This window comes from Fragaria vesca, linkage group LG6, assembly GCF_000184155.1.
Source record: "Fragaria vesca subsp. vesca linkage group LG6, FraVesHawaii_1.0, whole genome shotgun sequence".
Lineage (NCBI taxonomy): Eukaryota > Viridiplantae > Streptophyta > Magnoliopsida > Rosales > Rosaceae > Fragaria > Fragaria vesca.
The window spans coordinates 25,990,189-26,006,627 of record NC_020496.1 but is presented as its reverse complement, the minus strand read 5'-3'; the positions used below and the strand labels follow the sequence as shown (position 1 = coordinate 26,006,627).

General features: G+C 37.5%; 3 protein-coding genes across 3 annotated transcripts; 2 read left to right on the top strand and 1 right to left on the bottom strand.

Annotated features, from left to right (window-relative positions):
* Positions 1–5,494, bottom strand: LOC101313037 (V-type proton ATPase catalytic subunit A-like). The gene is made up of 20 exons (XM_004303765.1): positions 5,242–5,494; positions 4,636–4,762; positions 4,442–4,497; positions 4,298–4,354; positions 3,983–4,094; positions 3,847–3,884; positions 3,630–3,731; positions 3,112–3,168; positions 2,937–3,008; positions 2,759–2,860; positions 2,597–2,659; positions 2,371–2,503; positions 2,034–2,140; positions 1,747–1,941; positions 1,462–1,548; positions 1,252–1,356; positions 897–994; positions 716–794; positions 472–560; positions 1–394 (listed from the first exon to the last, which is right to left on the bottom strand). The coding sequence occupies exons 1-20, from the start codon at positions 5,317–5,319 to the stop codon at positions 280–282; spliced, it is 1,872 nt and encodes a 623-aa protein (XP_004303813.1). The 5' UTR covers positions 5,320–5,494; the 3' UTR covers positions 1–279.
* Positions 5,495–6,753: 1,259 nt separating this feature from the next.
* LOC101312747 (probable plastid-lipid-associated protein 10, chloroplastic-like) lies at positions 6,754–10,053 on the top strand. The gene is made up of 9 exons (XM_004303764.1): positions 6,754–6,884; positions 7,307–7,492; positions 7,579–7,692; positions 7,829–7,963; positions 8,397–8,492; positions 8,863–8,943; positions 9,409–9,495; positions 9,584–9,645; positions 9,736–10,053. Exons 2-9 carry the CDS (start codon positions 7,340–7,342, stop codon positions 9,848–9,850), a joined length of 843 nt encoding a protein of 280 aa, XP_004303812.1. The 5' UTR covers positions 6,754–6,884; positions 7,307–7,339; the 3' UTR covers positions 9,851–10,053.
* Positions 10,054–12,982: 2,929 nt separating this feature from the next.
* LOC101312462 (60S ribosomal protein L26-1-like) lies at positions 12,983–13,651 on the top strand. The gene has a single exon (XM_004303763.1). It carries the CDS (start codon positions 13,042–13,044, stop codon positions 13,480–13,482), a length of 441 nt encoding a protein of 146 aa, XP_004303811.1. The 5' UTR covers positions 12,983–13,041; the 3' UTR covers positions 13,483–13,651.
* The last annotated feature ends 2,788 nt before the right edge of the window (positions 13,652–16,439 follow it).

Genomic DNA, 16,439 nt, shown 5'->3' with positions numbered 1-16,439 from the left:
AAACATCAAAAATGAAATATTCTCAAATGCCTTATTGCTTAAATACACAAGGAATGGAATCTAGTCTCTTATTCCGGGCAAAAACCCAAAGGAAATGACAGGAATACAATAATAAAGATTATACCTACACATCCAAACTAGAGCAACCGCCACATAAGCAAAGCAAAAATGGCGTCACAGAAACCTAACACTGCCTTTCTTCATGCACAACAAAAGCCCCGTAACTCCAGATGTCATCACAGCAACTCGAAGCATCTAAAAGAAGACTAAGATGTCCAATCATCGAGTTTCATCCTCAAGAGCACGGAAACCACTTGTTAAGTCTTCATGCAACTTCTTAAATTTTGCCACAAGAGCTTCTTCGCCTTCAGCAGGATCCTCAAATTTTTGAGACCTGCATATCACCAGTAAGGAATTTAAGACATGCTTACCATAAAATATTAAAATGTTCGACATTATCATGTTACTTACACTAGGCGGTAAAACAGATCTCCCATACGGTGCTTGATTAGACTGTAATTGATCTTTTGACCATCCATACCAGCTGCTTTCTCTACTGCCTGTACACATTGAGAAACACGAGATCAATACCTAAACCATCTAGTACAGTTGCGACAGTCTGGGATTCATTCAGGGAATTATAATAACCGTAGACACAAGTTCATCATACATAATCATAGGTCATACAAGAAAGGATTTGAACAGAACAATTTACCTGATTTGCCAAATTAAAGAAATGGATGATATTCCGCATCATCCAAACAGACTTGTAGAAGGGGCAGAATTTATCATATCTGTCCATCCATGCAACATGTAAATGATCATTAATGACTACCAATCCCAACCAAAATGAAAATTATACATGAATCAAAGAAAAGATTAGATTAGGAACTGACGGAGTAAATGCATTCTGTGCGAGATAATCCTCCCTCAACAGCTTTGCAGTTTCTAGGGTGATCTTGTCTCCTTCAGCCAAAGCATCTTTTCCTACAAGCTGCAACATTACAAATATGCAAAAGCTTTAGTTGTATAAACCAAACCATATTCAACTTTTAACTTCTCCACTTTAGAAATCACACAAAAACAAACTTTGGCATCCTTCAGCCTATATATCAGTCTGATAGGATGAGGCCTGAATGTCACTTTATCACCAAAGTGCACAAAATATGTTGTAGAGCAGTTATGAGGAGCAAACTAACAAATTTAATAGCCAAAATTGGAAATTTATACTACAATAAGAGAACAACATACTTGGACAATTTCATTCAAATCATCTTCTCTTTGCAACACCTCACGTGCCTTTGTCCTGATGTTGATGAAGTCAGAATCAAATTTGTCATAGAAAGACTCCAAAGCCTACAAAGAGCACACAGAAACAAGTCAAGCAGTTGACCAAACAAGCATATATGACTATCAGTGAGGCCAACAACAGTGGTTCATAAACAACAATGTACAACACACCGTTGAGTACTTAGAGTACGAGATGAGCCAGTTCACAGACGGAAAATGCTTCCTCTGAGCAAGTTTCTTGTCCAGACCCCAGAAAACCTGCATTGACAGATAAAAAGTCATTAACAGGGACAACAATAAGTTGACATAATAAATTAAGAAGTGGAGTTTCGGCTGAGAAATGGACCCTGCAGGATTAAATCAAAACTTTACTGTTTTCATCTCAGGTCATCATTAGACTCTTGCTGGGAATATGAATTGTACGTTTCATGCATGAATATAAGAATGAAAATATACCTGGACAATACTGAGGGTTGCAGATGTAACAGGATCTGAGAAATCTCCTCCAGGGGGTGAAACAGCACCAACAATAGTCACACTACCAGTACGCTCGGGTCCACCAAGACATTTCACTTTACCGGCACGTTCATAAAATGACGCTAAACGTGCTGCCAGATAAGCAGGATATCCACTATCTGCAGGCATTTCTGCCTGAATATAATAGCAAGACATGTGTCATTAAAGAGAGCAGGGATGGACAAATGCTAAAGCATGTCAAGGAAAGAAATAGGAGAGAGAATTACCAGCCGTCCAGAAATCTCACGCAATGCTTCTGCCCATCGAGATGTTGAATCTGCCATCATACTAACATTGTATCCCATATCTCTGAAGTATTCAGCAATAGTGATTCCTGCAAATTTCGTACCCATGTTGAAAATAATACCCAATATAAAAAATAAAATAAAACATAAAATAAAACTGAGCTCAAAGTCATTGCTGAAGACCCGTAGACAAGCACATTTCTAGAGAAGAGCTCAAATCTTCCATCATAAAGCATTTCTATCGAAATTGGACACCATCCTTAACCATAAACTTTTTATTAGATTACAGAGACTTTAGTGAGACAGCTTAAAGATTTACCAGTATAGATTGAAGCTTCACGAGCAGCCACAGGCATGTTAGAAGTGTTGGCAACCAGTGTTGTTCGCTTCATGACAGATTCTTCACGACCATCAGGTAGAGTCATTGTCAATTGAGGGAAATCCATAAGAACCTGAATCACAGATTATTTGACTTGATTAAACCAGGACATCTGAACCAACAGAGTCAAAATGGGTATCTAATTAATATGATATTGAATCCCAACCTCAGCCATTTCATTTCCTCGTTCTCCACAACCAACATAAACCACAGTGTCTGAGTTAGAATACTGCAAACAGGCAAAACATCACCCGTTAAGCAGATAAGAAAACAACTTCAAGCGTATAAAAGGCCATAGAATGTCAATAAGAGTTAACAATGAGTGTACCTTGGAAAGAGCTTGACTAATAACTGTTTTTCCACAACCAAATGCTCCAGGAATGGCACAAGTTCCACCGAGAACAGAGGGGAAAAGAGCATCCAGAACACGCTGACATAAGATAAAGTGGTCAGAAACAACTTATCAGAAAGATATAAAATTCAATAGAATAAACATTCAAATCTACCTGCCCAGTAAGTAGAGGGGTATCGGCAGCAAGCTTTGATGCGACAGGCCTTGGTGTACGTACAGGCCAACTCTGCAAACACGCAAACAATAATTTCAGAATGCAATAACGACCAAACGGAGCAAGGAAGAAGACTGTGAAAGCACAAGCCAGAAAGCAAGAAAGGGTGTAAAACCTGAAGCATAGTAAATTCCTTTTTGACACCTTGAAATTCAAGCTCCAATACAGTATCCTGCAAATGCGTATAAGAAAGTCAGCACACATTATTAAGACTATTAATCAACATAATAGTGTTCAAACTTCAAACTCTTATACCAACAACTTTAGCTATTGCAGAAATATGAACAAGAAACAAAAGCCCAAGTGAAGGAAACCAAAGATAATATGATGTTATGACTGATAAAATTTCTTGTGCATGTACTTGAGAATTTGAATGAGATTGATTGTCTCCAACAAGCTAACAATTGTATGCTTATCTTTATATGCATGTTTTAATGCAAAAGTGAGTTTCATTGTCTTATAGCTGTTGGACCATTATTTAAATACACCCAGTAAAAGACATCATAAATCCTGTATCAGATACACATATGCATACATGCAGATGTGAAAACATACTCAAGAAATAGCATTACATGTTGATGATGATGGTCCTAGAAAGGGTGAAACAAGGATATATATAAGTCATTGTCAAACCTTCAATGAATATTGACCAGCTGGTGCAACGTAAGTAACTTTTCCCATGGCATCAGGAGGAAGAGCCATATGATGCTGCATCAGAGTATTTTCAAATACAGTCTGCAATGAAAGAGAAACCCATTAAGGCAACTTGAAAAAGAGAAAAACACATATTTTAGTAGAAATGAATTCAGAAAGCAACTCATAAAACAAATAGTTCACATTAGAAACTTACAGCATACAAGTCTCCACCAGTTATATGATCACCTTCACCTGCCACCAGCGGTTAAAGTAAATTTTAGAAACATAGAATCGATATAAACAAGGATATACTTGTCTCAAAGCAGCTACAGAAATTTGCATTAAATTACCAATTTTTTTAGGTTCAAACTCCCAAAGTATATCCTTGTCAAGAGCTGGGACAGACACTCCACGTGGGATATACACATCACCAGATCTTTTTGCGATAGTTTTCAAAGGCCTCTGGCATCAACAAAAATAAAGAATAAAAGAGCAGCAGTAAGCATAAGAAATTTCTCCACTGAATCAAGTTTTTCCAAAATAGTGAATTTTCTTTTCTTTTCACTAGAAGACGATTGAAATAGCACAAAAAAGGATTTATTATTTTCATAAAAAAAAAAAAACAATATGGGAAAAAGTAGCTGCAAAGTACTGATAGAGCAAACCTGGATTCCGTCAAAAATATTTCCCAATATTCCAGGTCCCAGCTCCACAGATAAAGGCTGCAAGATAAGAGGAAACAATTAGCTAATGTTGATAACTTGAAATTAAAAGTATGAGCAACCAGGAATCCAGGATGGCAGACAAACCTTGCGTGTACGTAGAACAGGATCATTAACCATCAACCCAGCTGTCTCCTCATAAACTGAAATAAGCAAAGAAAAAACAATATGATTAAACCAAAGACACAATTAGTATTGATTACTTCTCTTAGCGAAATAGGATGAACAAGCACAAATATATATAATACTAAAAACTTTAAGTTCTGGAAGAAGTGATTAACCTTGGATTGTGGCAGAATCTCCTTCTAATCGAATAATCTCACCAATCAAATTATCATTTCCGACACGAACCAGCTCGTACATGGCAGCCCCACCCATGCCATCGGCAACGACGACTGGTCCTGAGACCTATCAACACATTCGCTACCAATTAGCCAATAGTAATTCACACAACACCACCAAAAAAGAACACTTGTCACCACTCAGAACAGTATTAAACATAACAAATCATACAACAGGATCCGATCATTCCACATTTACAACAAAAAATCAAAGCAAATCAGATCAACAACTCCAGAAATGAGAAGGATCAAAACAAGCACTGAACTTTTACTACTCCAGTAATTCAATCCATTTCATAAAGCAAATTAGCACACTGATCACAACGAACACAAAAACATCACTACTTAGAATCGATTCTCATCCAACCGAAATCAAAGTAGTTCCGCAATTGACATTAACAGCGCACTGATCCAATCGCTCCAAAATTCACCATCAAAACCTTATATAAACACAGATCAAATTGAAAACCGAATTCAAACAACACTGAATTGATCCAAAACTGAATCCGATCCATTTGAATTCGAGTAACGCAGGTGGTGACGTACCTTGCGGACGTAGCCAAACTCGCTCTCCTTCTCGGAGTCCTCGAATGTGGTCAATCGGGAACCGTACACCGCCGGCATTTTGGGCGCGGATCGGAGCGAAGATTCGAGATCTGAGACTCGAAGCTCGGCCAAAACCCTAGGGGTTCTTAACCGAATCGCAGAGAAACAAGATTAACAGAGAGAGAGGGAAATTCAGAGAGAAAAGCTCTGAGAGGACACGGACCGGTTGTGATTATTAGTACGGAGGTGAAATGTTATATTGGTATCGGAGAGTTGTACTAGTACAGTGATCAGGTGCGGGTGAGTGTATTATCGGTGTGAATGTGATTCAATCGGAAGCGGCCACGTGATCAGGATCTTTTTCAGAGCTGGATAATGGTGACGCAGCGAGATCGGGATTGGTAGAATTGCCAATGACGTGACAACACGTGTAGGACCTGGGATGCTTCCGCGAAAGGAGTTTTTTTTTTTCCTCTCTAGTGTACTCGGACTACTTGGATTTGTTTTTACCCGTCTCTTTTACCCTACTCAAAGTTTACACCCATCGAAGTTTTTAGCCTCTTCATTGTCACAATGTGATTTTGTTCATGTTTGGAGAGAAGCCATATGTAGTTAGGATGTTTTCGTGGTTTTGGTTTGCAAGTTTTTTTTTCCTCATCAAAATACAAAATTTAGAATATTAAATTCTATGTCTGTCATTTGCACACAAAAAAAAAAATCGATCAATTCTAGTTCTCAATTTTCTTTACATTTTATAAATCATGCATATAGAAATCTTAATTTGAAAAACATTACGTGGTGATTTGAGTTCACCTAAATATCATATACACATACAACCACATGTACATTTGATGAAGTTGTGAAGATCATGTCATTGCTAGGAAGGTAAAAGTTTGAACTATAACGCAGTTAATGTTTGTCAAAAATATGAAATTGAAATAAATCCTATGAAGTTTTTACTGTAAGGATATTTCACTGTCTATTAAATTTATAATAAGATTGGTGACGAAGGTGCTTAATAGTGGACAAAGAAATATCCAGATGAAGGCAAAGGTTATGTGGTGGTGGCAGTGGCACATGCTAGGTGTAGTCTCTTTTGTCCTCATTGTCTTTATCATCATTTATTTTTCTTCACATATAAACAGCTAAAAACTCAATAGAATAAAGCCAGGTAGAATAATATTTTAAATTGGTCCATCCAGTGGAATATGTACAGTTCACAGTTACACCCAAAAGGGTAACTATCACATCAGTAACTTTGTGTCTTTAACCACAAACAGCAATTTCCCATTAGAAGTTCAGATCTATTCGACACTGACAGGAATTTACTATTTTTCAGGCCCAAAAATGGAACATGCTCTGAGATGACCTCAGGTCCATGATTAGGGCTTTGGGTAGTTGGGCTGCATATTACAGGTCTTGAATGCCCATGCTCCTGGTAGTAAAAAGATAGAACTTTGAGATATTATTGGGAATACTTTTTAACTTTCATCACAGTTAATAGTTAAAACTGTGGAACCCAGTTCTCTCACTACCAAGTGTTCTGGGCAACTACCACTTCAAAGTTCCAAGTGTTTAGCTTCATCAAAAAGTTCCAGTCTTGGCAGAGAAACTGGAACAGAAAGCCAAAGAAATCTTACCAGGTACTCAGCTTCCTACCCCATTTGCAAATCATTCATTTTGAGCTGCTGTGATTTTTCTGTGCTCTATTTCATCATTAGTGTTTATTACAATTTTGATTAGAGGGAATTCAAAGTTTTGAATTCGAGTCTGTTATTGGGTAAAGTTCTTCAATTTCTGCTGCCAAGTGAGTAATTTATTTATTGGGCTGTTAAACTACTGTTATCTCTGATAATATTGATATCTATTTCGCTTTGCGAGCTTAAAAATGCTCTTGTTGTGCTCAGATGATTTGAATTTAACAAATTTGTAGCAAAATCTCTTCAAGTTTGCTGATTGGTTGAACTGAATTATAAAAATGGCCAATTGATTAGACTGATTTCCATTGTGGTTTTTATGGAACCTAATTACTCTCTTCTATATGCAATGGACTTTACTTTTGTAGGTTATAATCTAAATTTGTATACATCTCTCTCTTATGGAACTGGCTTTGGCGTCTCCGTTGTTCCCTTCAAATGTTACAAGAGGTGTCGATAAGATTAAGCCTTTTAGCTCAATGTTTGCCACCCGAAAGCTGCCTGCTCGAACATTGTTTCCTTGTTTGGCAGCTGTGGCTACCCAAACACCCCAGGTTATCATTTCTTGGTTCTCCTCATTCCCTGCCAATGTGTTTTGTCTTGACTTTTCTACAATTAAATGACGGCGTTTGTGTTCCAGACTGTGGAGTTTGATGTAGAGAGCAAAAAACATGAGCTGTTGAGAGCTGTCCAAGACACAAAAAGGGGCCTTGTTACAACTGATGATCAGCGCTCTTCTATAGAGGAGGTTCTGGTATAATCTCTTTTCTGTTGAATAACCTTGTGAATTAAATTGCTTTAATGTACATTAGGACTGTGTTAGTTTGATAGAAAAAAGTAGGCGCTAGTTCATGAGATTGTTTTATAATAACTTGTGTAAAAGATGGCAGGTGACTGTGGAAGGATATAACAAGGGTGCACCTTTAGACTTGGTGAAGTTGGATGGGACATGGCGGTTGCAATATACTTCTGCTTCTGATGTTCTCATTCTTCTGGAAGCAGCTGAAAGGGTATCTTTCTTTCAGGTATAAACAATGAATGCCATAATTTGGACATCGTCGTCTTCCACAATAAGCTGAAAAGCACATCTCATCTTTTATTTTTTTGAATGATCATCTCATCTTTCTTACTGAAAGACAAAAAGGGTAATTTTTTCTACTCAAACCACTAAACCTCTCTTGTTATTCTATTCTCTGCTTGGGCGTGGTGCTTCAATTGCGAAATTCATCCTGCTGAATGCCTCCTTTGTTCGCAATAAAGGTAATTGATGTTAAGCCTTTTGACCTTTTCTGCTTACACAGGCTTGTATCTTTTATTTTTTAACTCTGATTTCATGTGTGCGTGTAAAATGTCAACTTCTAGATTCACTGTTATATATTTATTTCCCTTTTAATAGTTACTTATTACTCTTGCTGTCCTCCAAGTCTATTTACTATTTCTGCATGACTGTCAAAATAGGTTGGGCAGATATTTCAAAAATTTGAATGCAGAGACCAGTCCAACGGGGGTATAATTCGTAACGTTGTCAGATGGAGTGTTCCACCATTGTTAGAGGTAACTTTTCCGCTGCTACACTTGAAGGTTTTTATAGAATAATCACTTTGAATATATGCATTCTTTGGTGTTTATGGGTGTGATATAGTTTCTCAAGTAAGGTCGTTTCTTTGTTATTTAGTTCCTATTCTGATTGACTTGTATTCTGTATTGCTTGAGTTAATGTTATATTAGATGAAGATGTCAATGCAAATCTTGTCTGAGTAGTTTGTGATTCAAACATGAGTACCAAGTAAATCAGTTGAAGAAACTGAACATAAGATTAGACTTTGATTTGAATGTGCTTTTAAAGTTAGACTGCTTGTATTGAAGATCTGATTTCTTAATTTCTGTAAATGTGTTGATATCATGGGGTCTATGCATCCTGCAGGAAGAAGATGGTGCTACTCTGCTAGTTTCTGCCAAGTTTTCTATTGTCTCCAGGCGTAACATCTATCTTCAGTTTGAAGAGGTCAGTTTTCCTTCATTTCTTAGAACTTATGGAAGTGAAGGCATGGGAGGATTGGGAGTGCACTGTCATTCTTCCTCTTATATTGGTTATGCTTCCAAAGAAACACTTTTAAATGAATTCCACCACATCATATTCAACTGACAACATTTATACTAATGTTGTTAAGTCATCAGTACCCCCTAATGCCCAGAAAACATAGTGGCTTAATTATATACCTACTTTTGTGATGTCATTTATATGTAATTCTTTGAGCCATAACTTAAGGCTACTAACTGTATTATAAGGAATTAGTCGTGATCAGTTGAGCCAGGGACTGGGCTGGGGTGGGCTTTTGATGGTCTTCTCAGCTATATGCATTTCTTATATCCTTGCCTTGGACTTGAAAACGAGTTGTTCATTAGTAAATGGTAAATTTCTTGATGTATTTTTCTTAATATTCATCCGAGCCAGCACATTATTTTGCAGATTAGTGTTCAAAATATAAAAATTGGTGAACAGCTGCAGGCTTTTATAGCTCCAGCATTACTTCCGCGATCGTTTTTAAGTTTGCAGGTAAAGTACTTTCTCACTTTAATGTAACTCTTTTGTACATAAAGATAATTAACTCTGACCATTAACTTGTATGATTGCTTGTGTGCAGATCTTACAGTTCCTCCGGACTTTCAAAGCTCAAATTCCTGTTAATGATCCAGGAACAGGAAGGTATATCATTTTGTACAATATTTATCATCGTAACATATCTAATAGTCTTCTAGATGTACATATTGTGATCAAATCTGGTTTAAAATGTAGGCAATCAGTAGGAGGACTCTATTACCTTTCTTACTTGGATGGAAATATGCTTTTGGGACGTGCCGTTGGTGGCGGAGGAGTTTTTGTTTTCACTAAAGCTCAACCCCTGGAGTAGGCACGCTGCCGTTTACTTCCCTGCGGAAGAAAGCTGGGAAAGACATGGCATGGAACTCTTCAGGTGAAGTAAAACTTAGTTGCAACGGTGCTTACAGCGCTCATGTGTTTATCTTTCTCATCATGTGCCTAGGTCACTTGATAAGAAAGTGAGACAGCATTTGGACTATCTGAAGAGTGATCAACAAATATCAACTATTACCAGCTAAAGTTCTGACCCTTCTGCCTCTCTGTTATACATACACTGATTGATTGGATATCTCATATGACTTGAACCTTATAGATTGTGTCTCGTCATTTGGAGGCCATTATTGCTCAGTAGCGTGTATATATATATTTCTCGGATCCGGCTCCTCTAAAGTGAGCTAGTTATAAAGTTAGTAAATTTCATAAAATCTAAACCTTTGAAACAATTTAATGGTTCAGATTACACCACATCATCTAATACAAACTTTAATGATTCTTCCATTACTTTTCCTTCCAAACAAACAAAAAAATCAAACTTCCGTTTAACAAAAAAAATTAATTAACTTTGATAATTGATCAATGACGAAATCCTGTCCAGTTCGTGATTCATGAAACTCAAATAGCTATTGGTCATGGCTATTAGATGAGCTACGTACTAATGGGAATAATGGAATAAGAGTACTTGAGAGTCTATTTCGTAATTCAAACCGATATGAATCATATTATATCCCAATCCAAACTATTTGTGGAAAACAAACAAAATTATTATTGTTAACATGCTTATAAGATCTGAGGCTGAAAACACAGAGAAATATTCAATTCAATTTCAAAAACAATAATATGAAGATTGAAGAGAAGAAAAAACTAGCATTTGAATTAAACTCTTAAGAAATAATAGACAAAAAGATGAAAGAATTGAATTGAAGGAGAAAGGATGAGATAGCGGTTCCAGATCGACTTCCAGTTCGTGAATGTAAGTATGAAACATCCTAGCTACCTAGGGTTTTTTTACTTCTTGTTTGGGTCAATTGGGTGCAAAAGACGGCAACACTAACGTCCGTTTCAAAACCAAAATAAAAAATAAAAACCAGATGATGTGGCATAATAAAATCCATGAGATTATATGTAAGATGGCGATCTAATGAAATTTACAAAAACTGCAGACAAATAACTTTAGAGGATCTTAATCCATATTTCTCATTCTTAGTTGGATTATAATAATTTATAGGTCGAAAAATTATATATATTTCTCTTTGGCTAATGCTCTATATGCCATCTTATGTAGTAAGGAAATTTAATCTTTGTTGGATTGGGTTTCTTAATTATTCTCAACTGGGAATCTGGGATTAATTAGTATGGATTATAAACTCTAAACCTAGTCGAGTTCTGTTTTCAACAGATACTGCAGTTCTAATTCTCTATAAATACCTAGTAAGGTCGATCGACAACAATACAATCATACGAGAATTAGATTCTTTCTTTCTGTTAGGTATCAAAAGCTCTGCAAGTAAACGATTAAACAATGGCATCGTCGTCGACCTCTCAACCTCCTCAACAAGTTTCAATCATGCCAGTCCAACTCTCGGAATGGAATAATTACTTTCTGTGGAAATCCTTCATCATCCCAGTCCTCAAGTCCCACGATATACTGGATCTCGCTGAAGGAAGAGAGCTGTGTCCACCACAGTTTCTGAGTAGCAGTGAAGATATCAAAGAGAACAAAAAAGTCGAAAACCCTGCTTATATCCATTGGACAAGGAAGGACCAGACGCTCCTGGCTGTGATCAATGCAAGCTTATCTCAGAAACTACTACTGCGACATGCAGTTGGGTGCACGAGTGGAAGAGCTCTATGGTTGATCTTTGAAGACCTGTTTGCTCAAAAGGCAAAAACTCAATTGAAACAGCTCAAGGATTGCCTCGAAAATCTGATGCTGACAAAGGCAGATCCCTCGTCATCCATAACGGACTCAGACATGTCAAAATACATCAGCGAAGCGACAGACATTGTCAATGGCCTCCATGCAGCTGGGTTTCGAGTAGACGACCGCGAAGTTGTTTCTCGTGTACTCGGAGGGCTTCCTTCGGAATGTGATGAGCTAGTCACTTCAATCAGGGATCGACCTGAGCCTGTAAGGCGGGAAGAGCTCTACGACTTACTACTGCATCATAGATTTCCAAAATCTACAGCTGACAAAATCAAGTCGGGAATATGCATCGTTTTGGCCGTTCTTTTACTTGGTGGTTACTTTCGTTGTCTGGTATGGATTTTAACATGGTTATTTAGTTAGTGGGGGCTTATGCTGGTAGATTGGCTTGTGAGATGGCTAGGGAGTTGCAGCTTTTTCCTTTAGTCTTGGAGTCAGACTGTCTCAATCTGGTTAAGGCTACTCAGTCAGCTACTCGGTATGATCGTTGAGGATATTAAACAGGATCTGTTGTCTCTTAATTCTTTTTTTTTTAGTCATGTTTTCAGAGAGTCCAACTTGGTAGCACATAAGCTAGCTCGTTTGGCTCTTAGTTGCTCTTCTCCTTCCCATTGGGTCGGTGCCCCTCCTGGGGAGTTACAGGGTTTGCTTGCATCCCCTCCGTGTAATCGGTGATTTTTTCAATAAAGTTCTCTAACGTATTCGATTAAAAAAAAAAAACATGGTTATTTAGTTGCTTCTTCTTTTTCTTTTCTCTGTGGGGTTTTGGCCTATCTCCCCTCTTACCTATTCTCTTTTATACTTTGTAAATTTTCTTTAAAAGAGACAAGAGTGCTTGGAAAATTCTAGTATATCTTAAAGAAACAATTAAATGATCATGTAATGACTATTTACCCCTTCAAAAGCTTTCATGTGTCATATAATTAGACACATTTGCAATAAGTATGTCATACCATACACGAAATTTTCAGCTAGGGATGAGGAGACGGAATGGCAACGAAACGAAATTAATTGAATCAAGGCTAGTTAGTGACAACCTAAAAATAAAAACTCTATCTTATCCAAAATAAATAAACGAGTCGGAAGTGTAATTAACTTAATAAATTGGACCATCAAATTGGGCCACCCTCTTCAAACGGCCCATCTACCAAACCCAAACATTAGCCCAAATCCAAAACCACACACAACTCCTTATAAAAGGCGTCGCTATAAAACCCTAATCCCCAGCTCTCATTTGCCCTTCTCCTCCACTCTGAGATAGAGAGAGTAGCCGCCGCCACCAAAACCCTAGCCCAAAGATGAAGAGGAACCCCCGCGTCTCCAGCTCCCGCCGCAAGAGCCGCAAGGCTCACTTCACGGCGCCGTCGTCGGTCCGCCGCATCCTGATGAGCGCGCCGCTCTCCTCCGACCTCCGCACCAAGTACAGCGTCCGGTCCATGCCGGTGCGCAAGGACGACGAGGTCCAGGTTGTCCGTGGGACCTACAAGGGCCGCGAGGGCAAGGTCGTCCAGGTGTACCGCCGCAAGTGGGTGATCCACATCGAGCGCATCACCAGGGAGAAGGTGAACGGGTCAACAGTCAACGTCGGGATCAACCCTTCGAAGGTGGTGATCACCAAGCTCAGGTTGGACAAGGACCGGAAGTCGCTGCTGGACCGCAAGGCCAAGGGACGCGCCGCCGCGGATAAGGACAAAGGCACCAAGTTCACCGCCGAGGATATCATGCAGAACGTCGACTGATTATGGTTTGTCGTCGTTTTAATACTCCTAGTAGCTGTTCGAATTCGTCATTTCGGTGTCGGTTTTTGTATTGGATCTTTAAGCTGAGACTTCAATTTTGTGTTGTTCTTAACTATTCAGTGATGTTATATTCCGGCATTTATCTCTATTATTTTTGGATTAAGTTTGATTTTTCGTGTTACGTGGTTTGCGAATTATTCATTTGTGTTGTGTGGATTGCAATGCTGGTTATTTTGATGTTGGGATTTAGCAAGTTTATGATTGAAGTGGCAGACACTGATTCTTTGCCCGTGGTTTGGTTTGAACTTTTTGTTATGATCAGAGCTGGAAACAGTGCCTGCTGCTTTGTATTGCAATAGTCAAGTGTGTTAGTTTGTCCGAGTCTAATGAAGGTTCATTGCTATCATGTACCAAGTTTTGTTTCAAAGGGTATTGTCAGTGCGATAAGCTTTCATGTATGGAGTCTAGACACAAAATGTTTAGGCATGGTCATTACTTTGTTGGCAACTTGTAGTTTTTCACTGAAATGCTGATGATAAGTTGGGGTTTCTAGGTTTGTGGCTGTAGCAACATTGTAGCCAAGGTTGCCTACTGTTCTCTTTGTGTTTTGACCATTCATCAACAGTAAGGGTTTATGCTTTGATCAACTTTTTATTTATCGAGACAAATTTGAGTGTATGAGTAATACTTAGGTATAAAGTAACACTTCATTCTAAAAAAAAAAGGTATAAGTAGGGGTTTGAGCAGTTGGTCAAGGTTTGCATTTGGTCCCTAGAAGCTTCTTTGTACCAATTATGTGGCATGTATGAGCCTCTGAACACTTTCTCTGTTCTTGGGGAATCAATTTTTGCACATAGTTGGAACCTGTACCTGAAAGAGCACATGATTTGAACCATTCAAGTCCATTTGTGCTTTAGAATTGCTTACGTTTAAAGTGTGTTTGTTGCTTAGAGTGGTGAGCTGGGAATTGTATCTCTCATGCCTGGTTGCAATTTCGGATTCCCTGAACAATTTTATCACCCACCTGTTATAGAAGTTTTGGGGGAATGAAAATGCCTCCTTCATTATTGGCATAGGCACAACAGCCTCGGTGGGTTCTTTATGGATGTCTGTAAAAATGCTATAGGTCTAGGCGAGACAATGATAAAAGGAGAAGGAAAGGGAAACAAGTGATTTTGGTTCCTACTTTGAGTAAGATCTCCAAAACTTAGCAACACCTGCAGAGTAAAATTGTATTACCACTCATCAGGGCCAGTCCTGAGGAGTTTAAGGCCAGGTGTGAAAAAAAATTATGGACCCTTTATATATATAAAATTTATTCAAAAAATACTGATTTTGAATTTGTTTTGAATGATTGTGAACGTTTTATAAAGATTTCTTTTATTGTAGAAAAGATCAATCGTGAGTCGACATCTTTTATTATTGTAATGCATCTTTTTTATAATTGAAGCAACGACTATATGAAATTGAGAAAAAATTACTATAAAGTGGAAATGGATCCAAAGAAATATTTTTAATTATTTTGGAGAAGATGTCCAAAATGAAAATAAGGAGATTTAGTTATTAAATTTTTTTTCTTACATGTTGTTTCCAGTCATTATGATCGATGGATCAAAATTGTGTTCTCTTATTACTAATAAATACAAGATACAATATTGATATAACTCAAAACACTTGATTACATCCTAAACAATGTTGTAAGTTAACTCGAGAACAGAATCCGTTTTCTGCAATCAAATTGAGTTGATCGAACTGAATTGCGTACCTGGGTTATGATCATTGCCACTACTTATTTTTGGATATGCAGTGACTTATGAGTCATGAGTATTCATGTTGTTTTGTTGTTTTGTAGTGGATTATTTCCGGGTTAAATTTATATTTGTTGTGGATTATTTCCGGGTTAGATTTATGAAATTTAATTATTATTTATTTCCTCTAGACCGCCAAAATTCACACTTTGCAACTATTTATATGTTTCAGAGGCATACGTCTCATGATGATATTCTTAACGAATGTTTAACTTGTCATATTATTCGTTAGAAACCACCGGCACATGATTTCGTTAAGCTAGATTTTGATGGTTGTTTTATAAATAACACCAAGCCTTTGCAGGTTTTGTCATTAGAAATGATCAAGGTCGACCGCTTATCGCTTCTTCCAAACAGCTTGGACACTAATGTTCTGGTTGTTGAAGCTTATAGTCTGCCTTACTATATACACAACCGTTTAAAGATCTCGGTTGAGGGAGACTTAAATATCTTAATTTTTATTGATTGGATCGTCAAGGAGATAATAACCACATGGTCCATGAATAATCAAAACTATAGTTCATGATATTAGGATGTTGGCCGATCAGTTCCATCATATTGAGTTCTTTCATTTATGGAGGGAGACTAACTTTATGGTTGTATGAATGCGGGATATTGGCTGGACTCTCTTCCTATAGCTGCTCCTCAAGTTTTTCCTTTTAACTATTTTAGTTTAGGATGTCTTAGTGGTTATGTTTTATAATTTTTTTTCTTCATCGAAAAAACTATTTATACGTTAGTTTCCTTCAATATTTTATATACAAGATAACGAGATGTCCTATAACACTTGCCTTTAACTAATTTTTATCTCATCTCTCTGTCTCCCTCTTTTTTCTTCTTATCCATATCTCAGTCTCTACCTTCCACCTAGTTCTGTCATGTATGCTCGTGTCATGTGAAATGTATGCGCCTAATTAGTCATGTATTACATATGCCTCATTTTCTATGCATTTGATTTTCCATGCTTAAAATGAGTCACGTAACAAGTATATTGCGTATGCCTCATGTTCTATGCATTTGATTTTCAATAATTCACGTAACAATTTTTTTTTTCTTTTGAATCTTTTCAATACGTCGTGATGTCATAGCTTTATGTCGATGTTTCATACATAAAATAAGGGTCTATTTGTTCTTACAGAAAAAAAAAAA